Source organism: Chanodichthys erythropterus, chromosome 3 (assembly GCF_024489055.1).
Source record: "Chanodichthys erythropterus isolate Z2021 chromosome 3, ASM2448905v1, whole genome shotgun sequence".
NCBI lineage: Eukaryota > Metazoa > Chordata > Actinopteri > Cypriniformes > Xenocyprididae > Chanodichthys > Chanodichthys erythropterus.
In genome coordinates, this window is record NC_090223.1 from 30,772,059 (window position 1) to 30,788,874 (window position 16,816).

At 37.9% G+C, this 16,816-nt stretch overlaps 1 protein-coding gene across 2 annotated transcripts in view; it reads left to right on the forward strand.

The window, feature by feature from the left end:
• The first annotated feature begins 222 nt into the window (after nucleotides 1-222).
• The window catches only part of doc2a (double C2-like domains, alpha), a 28,342-nt gene continuing 11,748 nt past the window's right edge, over nucleotides 223-16,816 (forward strand). For both annotated transcript variants that reach the window (XM_067373377.1, XM_067373369.1), the window contains exons 1-6: nucleotides 223-538; nucleotides 2,351-2,430; nucleotides 2,605-2,679; nucleotides 4,285-4,394; nucleotides 5,204-5,330; nucleotides 8,999-9,058. In XM_067373377.1, coding sequence (XP_067229478.1) covers nucleotides 223-538; nucleotides 2,351-2,430; nucleotides 2,605-2,679; nucleotides 4,285-4,394; nucleotides 5,204-5,330; nucleotides 8,999-9,058 — 768 coding nt within the window. The remainder of the gene's footprint in view (nucleotides 539-2,350; nucleotides 2,431-2,604; nucleotides 2,680-4,284; nucleotides 4,395-5,203; nucleotides 5,331-8,998; nucleotides 9,059-16,816) is intronic.

The following is a 16,816-nucleotide window of genomic DNA, read 5'->3' on the forward strand; positions in this document are numbered from 1 at the left end:
CTGAAAAATGTAAATTCAGTGAAAGTCCATTCTTCTCCAAAAGAATGAAAGTCATACAGGATTGGAATGACAGAGTAAATGATGACAGAATTCTCATTTGAATGATCCCTATAATCAACGGTGGCTCTGAAGGAACCATCCATGTACTTTATGTTGCTTTGGATGAAGCTCATGTAAGAGAATAAGTGTCAAAATGACTCTCTTTCTCTCTGGTTTAGCTCTATGACGGTGCGTAAGGGAAAAAAGCTCACCATCTCCATCCAGGAACACATGGCCATAGACGTCTGTCCTGGCCCCATACGCCCAATTAGACAGATCTCTGCCTATTTCCCTCGACTCTCCCCGACCGCTGAGCCCATCTCTCCTAACCCTGCTTCTCAATTGGCTCTCAGCCCAGGGGTTGGGACCTCTGGAGGAACAAGTGGAAGTCTCTTGTCCCCTCTGCAGGCAGGGGCGAGGGGAGGGGGTGGGACTCTGTCAGCAGCGAGCAGCATTGAGACGTCGGTGGACATCTGCAGTTCAGACAGCGATGACAGTAGTAAGTTTTGACATTTGAGTGCTTAAATCCCAGAACAATCACACACACATCAAAGGGAAACTCTTTAGTCACACATCAACACACAACAAGGTATCATGAAAGCATAATCATGTTACATAAGTTGTACAGTGGCCTCTTAGCATATAAACAGTGTGAGTCAAATGTCAAATGTGAGTGCGTCATGTGAGTTTTGAGAAAACATGCATCTCAGAGAGGTGACTGACAAATGAGGATGTGTTTTATTAGTCCTAGGTCAACATTTATAATTTGGAAATTATAATAAGACAATCTTGTTCAAACTCTGAGTAGTTGTTCCAAATATCCAAATATTTTCAGCTGTAATAAAATACTGTTTGATTTTTTTTAAAGCAAATGTGTGTGTATATTTGTTGTGACGCGCGCTGTCATTTGATTCGAATGTCGCATTGAGCCGTTGGTGGAGAAAAGCAGTTACAAGATTTATTTTTATTGTTGTTATTTATTTTTTACAGTTTTGTAGTTGATAAGTTTTTCTAACAAACTCACAGCTTTAATATCTTAGTTTCATTGCGAAACCCCCCACCCCCAAAAAAACAATGTCGTTTTGGCGCCCTTGACTTTCATATGATGTCACGTGACAGATCACGGAGACGAGCTAACGTTAGCGGTTCGGTAATCTCTTCCTCTTTACTGCTAGTTAGGCTATATAACGCGATAAAAATATGAATAATCATCAGAAGGTATGTTAAAATGATTCAGTAAAACTTACTGTAATGTATCTTTTCTCAAGTAATCGCACAATTAACGTTTCAATCGTGGAAAGACACACACAAAAAATGTCACCGGACCGTACATTACTTCAGGCAAGTTGGTCGTTAGTTTGCTAGAAAAAAAGAAAGAACTTTAGAGAGAGAGAGAGAGAGAGAGAGAGAGAGAGAGAAACAAATCGTAAAATCATAAATGCATTGTTAAATGTATTTGCCTACATTATATTAAAAATTATATTTTTATTTAACCTGTTATCTTAATGTGGTATATATATATATATATATATATATATATATATATATATATATATACTTACATATCCTAGTTATGTGAAAAAATGTTTAAATGTCAAAAAATATGTCAAAAAAGTCTAACCTTGTTTCAAAAAATGTTTGAAAAGTACTCTTTAGTGACAATTTACTCAAAAAAAAAAAAAAAACCCACTACTTTAAATTTAGAATAGAAACATATTTATATCATTATTAATTTTAGACTTTCCTTTTTTAGTTGCGGAAATTGCGTTTCTGGGACAAAACGAACATGGCCTATATGTATAATCAAATATAATTTATTGTTTTATTACATATATATATATATATATATTATATATATATATATATATATATATATATATATATATATATATATATATATGGATAACATATTATCCATGGTAATGTCAGTCCACAAAGAGGCACCCTACCTAACGTTATATGCCCTGCAGAAATACATAGCTATATAGTACACAGCAAATTATTGTGTTGATCATATATTACATGTTTTTATTTTTTGTTGGTGTTTCCTTAGAGTGCCTGGCAAAAATGAAACATGAATTATTATGTTAATAATTCTGCAATATTAAGCTTGTACTTTGCGTTGCCAATATGCATAGTACAGGCTTAATATTGCAATTTGCAGTGTTGCTATCCATCTTACCATCTGTCAGATATGCACAGCTCCTAATTGTGTTCCATAATGGATCGTTTAATTTGCTGCTTGTCAGGTATTATGGTATATGGTAGTGATGTTATTAACATTTACACTATCATTCCTATGATTGTGTAGCTGCACTGGGGACGTTAGAATTTGAACTGAGGTATGAGAGAGCAACCAGTTCACTCCACTGTAACATCATCAGAGCCAAGGTAACGTCCAACTCACACCTCTGCAGTTCACTACACACTCACACCTATCCATGACTCACACTGCAAAAACCCGCAGGTGATTTACCCTTTAGCAGTTTGCTCTACTTCAACAGGGCTCCATACCTTTGTTTATTTATATATTTTTTTATTTAAAACCACTTGTTTTTTGTTTAGGGTCTGAAACCCATGGATTTTAATGGCCTGGCAGATCCTTATGTCAAACTTCATCTTCTACCAGGAGCCTGCAAGGTGAGATCCTGTTTGGAGTAATTAAACCTTTTATGCATGAAAGGGGGGGGTTCAGAGCCTTATCAATTCATTAATTGTTAATTTAAACAATGATGGATTATGCGAATGTATGTAAATTGGCATCCCTAGTTCAAACCAAATCTATGCCCTTGATTCAAGGGATTATATCATCCAAACTATCATGATCTCTGAGCTAAACAAGCTAATTATGTATTATTGTAGTTTTTACACACTATATGGCCAAAAATACAAGGACACCAAACACCAACAAACCCATATGTGCTTGTTAAACATTTAGGGCCCTATTATACAACCGGCACAATGTAACGTCAGGGGCGACGCAAGTGTTTTTTGCTAGTTTCAGCCCGTTAGTAATATGTGCCTATAGGCGGGTGCACAACTCGCGTACACTCTGCTTGTTGCACACACAGGGACGTGCAGCAGCACACAAAAAATTTAATTAAATATTAAAAATACAAGGATAGCGAATCTGCCATGGTGTAAGCACAACTGCCATTTAAAGGGAACGGGAGATGAGACTCAGATTGGTTTATTGCACATTATGCTCAAAACACACCCATGACTCATTGAGAGACTAGGTACAGCCCTTTTGGATCATGCTCCTGGCGCGCCGACCATTTTTTCCATCGTTAAACTAGCAAAAGAGGATTCGGACAAGCCCTAAGTGCACCTGCGCCATGCGCTTCAGACCATGTGCTTAGATCGTTAAAATAGGGCCCTTAATCTCAAAACTGTGGGAAATAATAAAGAGTTGATCTTCCCTAACAGCTTCCCCTTTTCTAGGAAGACTTTCTATTAGATGTTAGAGCAGGTATGCAGGGATTTGTTCCCATTCAGACACAAGAGCATCAGAGAGGCATTGATGTTGGGTGATGGGGCCTGACTCACAGTCGGAGTTCCAATTCATCCCAGTAGTGTTCAATGGGATTCAGGTTTAGGCTTTGTGCCTGTCACGTTTTTCTACACCGTTTCATTATAGATCTTGCTTTGTGCACAGTATTATCATGCTGGAACAGAAAAGCACGTTCCTCAGATCATTCCAAAAATTGTTTTCAGTGGAATTAAGGAGTCTATCCAAAAACATAAATTAGAAGGTGATGTCAAAATATTTTTGTCCATATTGTGTGTTTTATTGATGAAAATATAAATTCAAAATGAGGAAACCTGACAAGTTCCTCTGGAATATCTAGTACTTTTTAATCCAGAAACAAAGCTGAATGCCAAAGCTGAATTTTCAGCATCATTACTCCAGTCTTCAGTGTCACATGATCCTTCAGAAATCATTCTAATATGATGATTTGCTGCTCATTTCTTACTATTAACAATGTTTTGCAGAACAGTTAATATATTTGTGGAACCATAATACAAATTTTTTCAGTATTATTAGATTTTTGAGTTCAAAAGAACAGCATTTATTTGAAATCTTTTACAATATTAGAAATGTCTTTACTGTGACTTTTGATCAGTATGTAAATATGCATCAAAGAATTACAGTGTTCCAAAATTTTCACTCTTTAAATCATTTTATTCATTTATTATTTGTATAAATAATGTGACAGCAGTTTAAATGTTTTATACCCACAGGCAAATAAACTGAAAACCAAAACTGTACGTAATTCTCTAAATCCTGTTTGGAATGAGACTCTTACTTACGTTGGCATCACGGAGGAGGATATGCACAGGAAGACTCTGAGGTTAGTGAAGACATCTGTGCACCCTTGAATCCCTCTTACTTTATCGGCGACTTCAAGCAGGCTGTAAATCTATTCTGGAAATGTCTTAAAAATTCATCTCTCTGAGAGCAGTGATTTGACAGTAGCCTGCATATCTTGCTTCGACAGTAGGTGTGTAGGTGTGTGACAGAGAGTGCGACTGCTTAGCAGACCTTCCTTTCGCTTATGAACCTTCAGGAATGATCTAGTTTCTTGGTACAACTACTGTTATGCACATCTTGGAAATCCAGCATATATTTATTCTGAATATTTTTGCAGTGTTCTTCCTGACTGCTGTAGCACTCAGGTTTATCCTGTGATTATCCACAGAAAATTACCTGTGTGCTCATGTTATAAATGAACAGTATCCCCTGGCAATATGGGACTGGCACTGCTGGTGTTTTCAGACTTGCCCTTTTTTCAGTGGCAGGGTGACAGTAGTCAGAGAAAAGGCATTTAGCTGTTTATCTCCAAGGGAGAGTAAAGGAGCAGAGGAGAGTGTCGGTTCCACAAAAACGCAAGCAAACCTTTGAAAAAAAAAAAAGAGAAGGCGCTTACTTCCGACCAAACTGGCGAAGCCAGAAATATCACCCTAATCCCATTCATAAATATACATTTCTGTCTGAGCCATTTCCAGCTCTTGCTGCTCTGCGGATGGTATTTTTATAGCCTTTTTTATCACTTTCACCCATACTACATTTACAGCTTTAATGTTTATCTTTGCTCTCCTTCCAGTATAATTGAATAACTCTCTCACTCTCTTTTTATGTTGTTGTTGTTGTTTTTCTCAGGTTATCAGTGTGCGATGAGGATAAACTGACTCATAATGAGTTTATTGGAGAGTCTCGTGTGGCCCTACGGCGTGTGAAACCAGACCAGACAAAACGTTTCTACACCTGTTTAGAACATCCACCACCTGTAAGACACACATACACACATAGTCAGTTTGAGTCTGTGAGAACAGTGCCTGATCTAAATGTCATGTCATTGTGATCAATGCCTAATCTAAATCTAATTAATATAAGCTTGTTCTAGCTAATCAAAAGAACTTTTTTCTTAACCAGTAAGTGTTGTAGACAGACTGGCAGACAGATGGATTGATCGATTGATTGATAGAATTGAAATTCAGTACATTACAAATTATGCATTGAAACGAAAACAATTCACTTCCGAAATTTGCTTGTTGAAATCCTGTTGAAAATAGAGAAAAGGAAATGTCTAATTTGAACATTTAAAACTTTTATAACAATTAAATTTTGAGGGTCTTCCACAACACCAACAACAAATACTAATCCAACAATAAAGCCGCGCACACACTCAACGATTGTAAGGCCGATTATGAATGTAAATTGATACCCATGACTGATCGCGCTCAAATGCGTCCAGTCAGAGCCAGTTGCGTTCAGTCTGCGATTACAGTCAGTGTTCAAATTCCATGTGAAAGTATATAAATCTGCTTCAGTCGCAGGAAACAATCGCTGTATGTTGAGCACAGTCTTAGAATGTTTTAACTAGTCGTTAATGTGTAGGGGTGGTGAAAAAAATCGATTATTGATTAATCGCGAGTATGTTACGGACGAGTATGAATCGATTATTAAATTTTAAAAAAACGATTTTTTATTTATTTAAAAAAATAATAATTTTGCACTTTTTTATTTTGTAAAAAATGTTATACCGGGAGTTGAACGTCACGAACGCGCCCAGTTCCAGTTAGCAAGCGCGTGTAACGGCAGCCAGAGCAGGTGTGTAAAATGGAAGAACCAGGAACGAGCAACCAACCGATCCACCCAGCTCCATCTGGGCTCAAAGCAAGCGTGTGGATTCATTTTGGTTTTCATGGCAGGAGCTCTAAACATGTTGATAAAACCAACACGATCACATGAGAATGCGTATCAATAGTACGAGTTTGTAATCTCAGATTATATCATATGCACGCGAAAACTCATTTTGGCGTATATATTCTACGAGATTACAAACTCGTTCTATTAATACGCATTTTTGTGTGATCGGGCTCGATAAAACGCATGCCATCTGTCGACATTGCCACACTAAACTGAAGTACTGCGGCGATACGAGCAACTTGAGGGCCCACATTTCCCGCTTTCATCCAGAGGAGGCAGGGTGGGTTAAAGACGACCGCCTGAAGCCCGTCATCCCACCGAATCAGCGCACTCTCCACGATATGACAAAATTGTCAGCACAACGGAGCACACTCACGACACAACATGTGGACCAGCTGGTCTTCCTCCATAAGAATCTGGTCATTCCAGAGCTATGTATGTTTAGTACAACTTGATTGCTCACAAGTTAGTGTGTTGCATTTTGTCACTGTGTTCTACAGTACAGTAAGCTGAAGCTACAGTAAGTTGTTCAAAAATGTTCATTTTGTCTTCTTAATGATTAAATTGGACAATTTTCTTCCAGAAAGACAAGGTGTTCAGGTGGAGAAAAAACTTTTTCTTTAAGTTACCTTGACATGTTTCGACTGCAACCTGCAGTCTTCCTCCACCTGAACATGTTGTCTTTCTAGAAGAAAATTGTCCAATTTCTACAGTTGGACAATTGATCTACTTCCTAATTTATTTGTTATTGTTTAGTTCAACTTGATGAGTCACAACACAATGTGATGTATTCATTTCTGTGTTCTACAGAACATAAACATACAAATAATTCTGAAGTTATAACTACACGTCACAGAAAGTGCTTTGAGTTGTTGTTACTCAATAAAAAGGTTAATTAATTCAGTAGCTGACTTTTTTTTAATACTGCAATCACTTTGTAGTGTACTTTCGTTTACTGTTGTGAAATGGAAAATCAATAATCGCTAATCGAGAATTGTTAATAATCGAAAATCAACTGTAATCGAATCGGGACTTCAATAATCGTAATCGAATCGAATCGGGAAATCAGACAGATTAACCACCCCTATTAATGTGTGCCCGGCTTAAGAGGATGTTCCAAAGATTTCTAGTTCTGTCTTTCCGTCGGAGCTGTTTCCTCAGTTTTTGTGGTCAGGGTGCAACCCAAATGCACTTAGCTAAAAATAAAATGCATTCCAAAGTGCTGTTGGTTAATTTAGAATTGATGGATGAACTTGCACCTCGACTGGACATGTTTATTAAGTCACTTGTCAATTGTGATAAGACCTTCCTCAGTTATAAATGTTGCCATCTTTGGTGTTTACTTTAATCAGTGTTAGGAAGTCAGAGCTAGGGTTGCCAACTGATTCTGTATAATACGGAATCGTCCTGTATTTAAGGCAATCAATGAAGCGTTCCTTCTGAAAGCCATACGGAACACAGTTTGTCCTTATTCTCAAGCATACACTCTAAATTGAGAATTAATCATTCCTTTGACTTTGAGACAAATTTCCAAACATAGCCATTCGCGGAAGGCTTTAAGACCAAGCAGACTCCTCTGCCGGCTGGTCTCTCCTGCTTCACACAGTGTTGCCAACTGCTTTTAATTGAAAGTAGCTAAAACTGGTAAGTTTCTGAAATTTGGTTGATTTTGTATGAAATTACCCAAACATTTATACATCTTTTATACACATACTTAACTGCAGATACTGAAATGGCATACACTGTGTGGTAAAGTACAAATATTTTGAGTGTCCCTTATTCTGTCCCTTATTTTCCTATAAAGAACCACAATTGTCCCTTATTTTCCTTTCCAGAAGTTGGCAACCCTATTCACAGCTTTGCAAGATTAGAAAAGGAGCTTGATTTTCACATTGATTATCAATCCCAAACATAAGCTGCGTTTAAACGCACCCTAAAAATCTGTTTGTAATCAGACTAGTAGCACAGCCGGAATAATAAAGTCACAAGTAACCACGTCAATCAGAATGAATTTGCCAAATCCAATTAAAATTTAATTCGGATTATAAGAGCTGGTTTAAACCTTTTCTAATGCGATCATAGGGACATGTAAACACTTGATCAGATTGAAAACCGAAACTGGAAAGTACTGCGCATGTGCAATCATGTACAAATGGCGTTTGATGCACAGAATGAGCTGTTGTTGTTGAATGTCATAAACGACTGTCATAAATGATGAAGCATCATAAATGACTGTCGTGTCATTCTAAAAATTTTCTTCCACTCATCGTCTGTGAAATGGAGCAACATCACATTAGTCCTTGTTTCGGACTCTCAGCCACAGACACCTTATTTTGAGTGGGAAGGGGCGTTTTTACTGCTTGATATATATAAGCAGCACGGCACAAAGTTTCATGTGCTCATTGTTTCCTAAATCAGGACCCTAAATAGATAAATATAAATAATACTTTAAAACAAAGAAAAGAAGATATGTAGGAGAATGGTTAGTATGCGGAAACAGTGGGAAACTCTATGTATTTCTGTGCAGTGTGATTCGAAGCTTGTGACATATAAATCCGCACATCAACCTGATCGCTTTATTTAGCGGTCACATTCGGATTCATCAATCGGAATGAATTCTTTCTGATTGAAACAAAAGGTGTCTATGTAAAAATAGCTACTGACTGTTTGAATGTAGCAAATGACAAGTACATACAGACACTCTGCTCACTTCATCTCTGTTTCTTTTCTGTCTGTGTCTGCCAGCTTCCTTCTCCTACAGCCATGGGAACAGCACTGCGAGGGATTTCCTGTTACCTACGAGAGGTACTTTACCCCAAAAACACCTGTTTTCTCTCCGTCTCACTAACAGTGAAAAAGACAATTAACAAAACACTGACATTTCCAGATGTGAGTTCACAATGACGTTTTAAATAATGCCTGCTGATTAATGCTCTCACACTCAAATGTTTTCACATTGGGATCTAATTTGCATTTCAATAAGAACATTGAGCACATTATGATAAGTGGGAAGGAAGAAATCGATTAGCATTTTCATTACCATCCAAAATTGTTCTCAACATGCTAGGCGCCCTACGATGAGAGATACCGGAAAGGAAAAAGGACACAAGGAGGATGAGGACGGGGTCGACTAAGGAAAGGGCAGGCACGTGGATGTACTATCTGCCCATTTCCTTGTTTAAAGCTAATCCCTGCTCTTTCTGTCAACAAGAACGAATGTGGCATTCATAAATGACAGATAAGATTAGCTAAACAGCACTGTGGCCCCCAGAGAGATGAGATAAAATTCGTTCTATTTAACTAGGTGTTGTAGAGCACTTATGTTGCCAATGCCCAGTGTTGACAATTTCACAACAAGTGGCTGAATAGTGAGCCAGAGAGAGAGAAAATTCAGATGCTTTTTTTTTTTTTAATTAAACCAGGAACGTAGAAACACGTAGAAACAATCTGGAAAATGGGAGGGGGGGGGCAGGGTAGACATTATAGATATTATCAACCTGGCCCATGAATATTAATTAGGTGACATAACAGTACTAAAAGCATGTAAATGGACACTAGTCATATAAGGGTTACTGTTTACCCACGATTGCGCGTTCATTCATTTCATTAAAACCGCTTATTTTATATTCATCTCTCGCTCTGTTTCTCATTTCTGTCATTAATAAACTGATAAAAGATAAATTTGAAAGGACAGAGGCAGCAGAACACTTTGCTGCCCACCTGAAAGCATCAGAGGTTTCTGTAGACCAGAATAATAACATTTTCAAAGGAAGGGGAGTGATTATGTGGAAAAAAGACATGGAGAAAGCCATAGACGGCATAGACAGGGAAGATGAAGAAAGAGGGAGCGAGAGGTTACAGGGTTATGAATGGACAGAGGGTGCCAGATGAGTGACAGACCACACACTCACAGGTCTCCGGAGGAAGAGAACAAGAACTGACAGGGGAAAACTGCTGAACTGCTTAGAGGGATCACAGAGACAGTGATGGTTCGGGGGGGTGGGTTGCCAAAAGAAATTATGTTAAAGGGACAGTTCACCCAAAAATAAAATTATTTTATAGCAAATGATATCATTTCCTTATGCCTTTCCAAATCTGACTTTCTTTCTTCTGTAGAGAACAAAAGGAGGTGTTAGGCAAGATTTTAATGCAAGTGATGCTATCTGAAGCCATTCAAAAACTTTGTTAACAGACTGAAACTTAAGTCATTATTCCTGAAAATCTTCAGCATGACAGGCCCCGCCCCTATGAAAAAGAAGTACACTTTAACATATTTTTAAAAAGAGTACTTATTACAGAAATAATAATCTTAAAAGAAGTGACTTGTGTGCAATAAGTACATGTTAATTGCAAACTTAATGACAGTGTATTATAGTTTAAATAAATAAATTAAATGCAATTAGCTGAACTTTAGAGTGCCTTTTTACCCACTTAAAGGTCTTCTAAGTGATGTCACGCCTTTTTAGGCCAAAACATTTTTTGTCACATACAGCAAACATCTCCTCACTATCCGCTAGCTGCCTGTCCCCTGAACACACTGTAAAAAAACGCGGTCTCTGTAGTCGCCACAAGCTCCAAAAACGGCAACAAAAACAAACTTGTGCAGCCTGGACCACGAATCATAATAAACATGCTCCAGCCAATAACAGACAAGAATGATTTTAAATGCGCGTTCATGACTGTCTCAGGAAGCACAGAGGGGAGGGGAGGAGGAGGTGGAGGGAGGGTCTAGCCTCTGTTTTGTTTGACACTTTGAACGTCAACAGGAAGTTACTCCGCTCAGGATCGCTTAGAGAACCTTTAAGTAGGACTTAAGTTCATAATTACGTCTATTGTCTAAAAATGGTTATATATGGCCATGGGCGACATTTGACTCTCGAGTTAGGGGGGGCAAGAATTTTTTTATTTTTTTTTTTGCAGGTAAACATCTTTTTGTACCTGCATCAGCAAATTATTCGCAGAAGTTTTAAGCAAACAAGTTTAAGTTTGCTTGTTCTTTTTTTAAATTATTTATTTAATAATTCACTTAATTGTATTATCACGGGAAATGACGCGGACGATATCTGGAATCAGAGTTCATCATTTTGCGAGCAACTGATGATAAAGAAAAATGTCACGTCGCAATATTGATAATAGGTATTACGATTTTAAACCATGAAGCCGAGCCAGTTGATATCACACAAACAATGAGCAAACTTTGCGTGAGAGTTATGCGGATGAAGTCTCACTAGAGAACAGTAGCGGCTCCTTGCCATAAATATAGGTAGGGCAGATTCTGGGTGTTAACGCTAGTTTATTATAAACATTTTGCAAGCTTTATATTCTAATCGCTGAACACATCAGACACACTTTTGGCAGAATTCGAATGTCCTTGCGTTATTCAGACTGAGGGTGGCGCTCTAATGATGATTGACAGACTTTAGTACACACAACACACAAAATCTTTGAATTGTATTTATTGCTTTTGTTTTTAGAATATTGTTTTAGAATAGTTATGTAGGAATTCGAGAAATGAGCACGTTTAAATTAAAGGGTTTATACCCTCATTAATGTTATACGCTACTCCACATAGGAAGAACAGACATGCCAAACAGTTACTGACCTGATGCAGACACATATCTGAAGCGGACTGATATCGTCTTGGTCTGGAGCGAGGTGTACGCGAGGTGTGTTTAACGTGGAAGCGGGGCAGCCAGAAATCTGCCACTATTGCTCTCTATGAGAGGCTGCTGCAATTCCATTTTTCACCACAGATTTACATATGAAAGTTGTGTGGCGCTGTAGAGCTGGGATGGGGCTTCCCCGCTTAGTATTATGAATACATGCCTGTCGAATCCATGCGCTACAATTTAATATATCCAGCTCACTTTACGTCTTAAAGTAGTCTAGAAAATCTGAAAATTATTTGTTGCAGAATGCTTAACACATTTATAATGTATTATTAGTTCAATGTACATAGGGGTAGGCTTATATTTTAGGATTAATATTTTGGTAAGGCTCTGCCCCACCTGCCCATACAGAGCCGCGGCTGGTACAGAAACTGAAAGTAAAAACCATAGACTGTGGTAAAAACTGAGCTTTTGGCATCTGTCGGCGCATATCCTCTTAGAGACTATTAATTTATTTTCTTAATATTTCTCTTGTGGTCCATAGTGAGGAAAAAAATGTAAAATTTTACGAAAATAAACTAGTTGTTTTTTAAATGAGGAGTATCCAACTAATCTTTTATCCTCACTCACAGCGCATCGGTTATGCAGTGATGCGCTATGATATTGTGGGGAAAATTAATTACAATATTATCTGAATAATAAAAGTAGCATAATAATAATAATAATAAGAATTTAATAGCCCTGCGTGCCGCGTCCGATATATGCCACTGTGAAGGGATAAACGGCGTTCGGGCACGGCATCAAAGTGATTAACTGTTTTATCCAAATCCACATGCATGGACCGTCCAATGTTCAGTACTGCATGTCTCCTGTATCTGATGTTTATCATGTGTTTTCAGAAACGTTTAATAGACGGTGGACTAGCTTTGACTCTCTGAATAGTGGCCGCGTTTTTTGTGACCACGGTCTTTCCGCGCTCACGGGCAAAGGACTCGGAGTAGGCTATCTTTGAAAGGCTCACGCTCAACTGTGCGCGAGAAGGAGCGATGGAGCTGTAGCCTACCCGAGAAATTATATATATAAGAGAAATATATATATATATATATTAACCGCTCCAAATTGTAGTGGACGAGCTGACGGCTCACATCGGGAAAAATTATGGGGGGGGCAACTGCCCCCCCTTGCCCCCCCCTAATGCCGCCCATGTATATGGCTATATATATAAATATATGAACTGCCAAATGTACTGACAAGTATGTATAGTAAATTAAAATATACTTTAATTTCAATTCTTTTAAAATGTATGTCATGTATTTTAATATATTTGTAATTCCACATTTGTAATGGTGAAGTTGCAATTTAGTACATTTATATGACTACATAACACACAGTTTCCACCAATCACATGTTAATCTTGAGTACCTGTAGAATAGTCATTCATCCTTCATATCTCCGAAAAGTCTTTAGTTTTATCATATTTATAATAGATAGATACGCTGTACCGAGTCTTTCCGAAAAGAGCCGAGCTCCTGGAGGTGTGCCTGCCGTAGGCAGAACTAACAAGGCACAGCATCATTATAGATAAAAAGGGAACAAAAACATTTGTGTTGTTTACATTATATGCACTTGCGCAATGATTGGCTACAAAACACAGACATTCGCCTGCAATATGCATATCCAGCATCAAACTGGGACTTGATTACAAAACATTCATCATTGAAATTCCGGGAACAAACAAACATACGTGCACAACTCCATTTCTGCCCCGGAAAAACAAACTACATCCACTGTTCCCTTAAAGGAACACGCCACTATTTTTGAAAATAAGCTAATTTTCCATCTCCCCTAGAGTTAAACAGTTGAGTTTTACCGTTTTTTAATCCATTCAGCTGATCTCCGGGTCTGGCGGTAGCACTTTTAGCATAGCTTAGCATAGTTCATTGAATCTGATTAGACCGTTAGCATCTCACTCAAAAATGACCAAAGAGTTTCGATATTTTTCCTATTTAAAACTTGACTCTTCTGTAGTTACATTGTGTACTAAGACCGACGCAAAATAAAAAGTTGCGATTTTCTAGGCCGATATGGCTAGGATCTATACTCTCATTCCAGCGTAATAATCAAGGAACTTTGCTGCTGTACCATGGGTACAGCAGGCGCAATGAAATTACGCAGCGCCTGAAAATAGTCCCCAACTAGGTAACTTCCAACGTGACAGGCACTAAGTTTGTGTAGTTGCAGAGTTGCAGCCGGCAAATTGGGTAGTGGCTGGATTTACCTGTGTGCGATTAGCCATGGTTATGTGCGTTGTAAAAGGCTGTGATAGTAAGTTGAAGGTGTACTCTACCATCATGTTTTATAGAATTCCAAAAAAAACAAAGAACAAAAGAATCAATGGCTGGCTGCTCTGAACATAGATCTGAAACACCAGTAGAATCAATCAAGAAATGGCATGTTTGCTCAAAGCATTTTGGACCAGTTGACTGTTTGGAAAACATGGACAGTTTTACATGTACCACAGTACGCCGTCTAAAGGATACGGATCCCAACAATCTCCAGAGTACAGACACAAAAGTGTATCATCACCCATGGCTGTAAGTGTAACATATTTATTTTTAGTTAGCTTGAACGACCAGATTGAAAAAGTACTGCTGCTGTTGTTAGCTACTTGTGAAATGCTATCACTGATGGCTAGGTTTGCTTGACCATTTGGCTTATACAGTTTATAACATTAGTAGTTTTGTTGTAGAGTTCTGGTGAGGTAGTGCATAGTTAGATTAAAAGAAACTTGTGGAATTGTCGGTATTGTTTATCTACAGTTTCTATGGTACAAAATACTAATGATGTTACGTTCTGTGCCGAGGCTTCGGAGCGTGTGTCGAGAAATCATCTCATTGAAGACATCCAAAGCCTTGCTTGGCCTGACTAGTTCAGGAAGCGGTTAAAATTTGCTTTCCTCCTCCCTTCTGCCCCATAGTTCCTAGCCATATCGGCCTAGAAAATTGCAGCTTTTCATTTTCCGTCAGCCTTAGTACACAAATTAATTACAGAAGAGTCAAGTTTTAAATAGGAAAAATATCAAAACTCTTTGGTCATTTTTGAGCGAGATGCTAACAGTCTAATCAGATTCAATGGTCTATGCTAAGCTGCAGATAAAAGTGCTACCATCAGACCCGGAGATCGGCTGAATGGATTCGCAAACGGTAAAACTCAACTGTTTAACTCTAGGAGAATTGGAAAATGAGCCTATTTTCAAAAATAGTGGCGTGTTCTTTTAACACTGGGTTCTTTTGGAAGCTGAAAAAGGGTATCTTTCCTTCACAATCAAAAACACGCTTCTTTGGTGACATTGTTGAAAAATCTCTCGGCTTGCGTATCCCAAACAAAGCACGTTGATGGCCGGGCTCTTGCTCTCGCTCTGGATGATGTGTGTGCACGCTTATCAGGGAGAAGTGCCCATACAAGGAATTACGCCCTTTATGAAGTGATACAGGGCCATACTCGAAAAAAACTTTCTGAAACTTATCCGAATCTGGAAGGAATGTATTTGGCACAAAAATATTCTGTCATATGTCCAACTCGTGTTCTGGCCACGTTTAGCATGAGAATGCAACTCTTTACCAGTATAAATAAGTCAGAATGCATGAAATAGCATTAGACCCTCCCTTTAACTTTAAATTATATATCGAATAACACACGACAGTTAAAATTATAAACAAGTACTTCACATGCACTTTAGTATATCAGTTAATAAGAAAACACATCAAAATAAGTGAACTTCTTAAAAGTAAGACAAAAGATTATTCCAACATAATGATTTAAAATGTACTTTAAAATAAAACCTATAATTTGAAATTTTTAAAAAGAGCAATTTTTAAAAGTGTACTTAAGTGTGTTAAGAAACATAGTTATGAAAGTGTACTCTCTTTAAGGTCACCTAAGTGGCCTTTTTATTGAATTAATATTGTACATTTAATACAATTATGCATAGTTCTTTTTCACAAGGGTGGTTACCATTCAATTTCATTGTACTGAAAAGAGTAGCATTCTGCTAAACCTTTCCTTTAGTGTTCTAACAAAAGACAATTTTACAGCTTGGAAAGCCATGATGGAGAGTACAATGACAGACTTTTCATTTTTAGATGAACTGTTCCTTTCAAAAAAAGGGAGAGTTGAATACAGCTGAGAGTTGGAAATGTAATAAAAGAAAAAAGACAGAGGATGAGATCAAACTCCAGACACGAAAGAAGGATCACAAAGTCACAGACAGAGTTTATGGCATAACATTCACTATGTTTATTTAAAGCTCTTGATTTGGCACACATACAGATTCTGGTGGAGGCTGATGACTGGTGCCACGCCATCTGCCTGCTAATCACGCAAATCTGAATATGAAAGCTGTGCGAGTGCGCATACATGTGTGTGCGTGTGCCCAACCTCGCTGCGCACCTGTTTACCTGCTGGATACACCCCCTCATTATCATTAGTGAGTCTGCATGATGGAGGTCATTAGTTTGAAACCTCATGGAGCAAAACAACCAAAAGCCCAAGCTACAACATTTAAACCATGCTAAATTAATTTATCTCATTCAGAAATGCCATTGGCATTTTAATTAGTCGAAGAAACAGTCACTGTCAGAGGAAAGCCACTGCTATGCCACCATCTGCTTCTTTGCGACTTATTTTGCCCCAAAGATTTACTAGCAAAAACATCTAATCTTATTACAGTATATTATGTTTCCATTTTATTAGCGAGCTAAGACATTATTCTGAAACGGCGTTATCATACCTATTGTTTGATATTCATGCAAATTATGAAAACAAAATCAAAGTATGCATTTTTATCCTAACATTGCATATTTTTGTGTACCCTCATGTACAAATACATGAGTCGAAACTACAACAATTGCAACCATCCGCAAATGTCTAATTGGCGTTTCTTAGTATAGTTGAC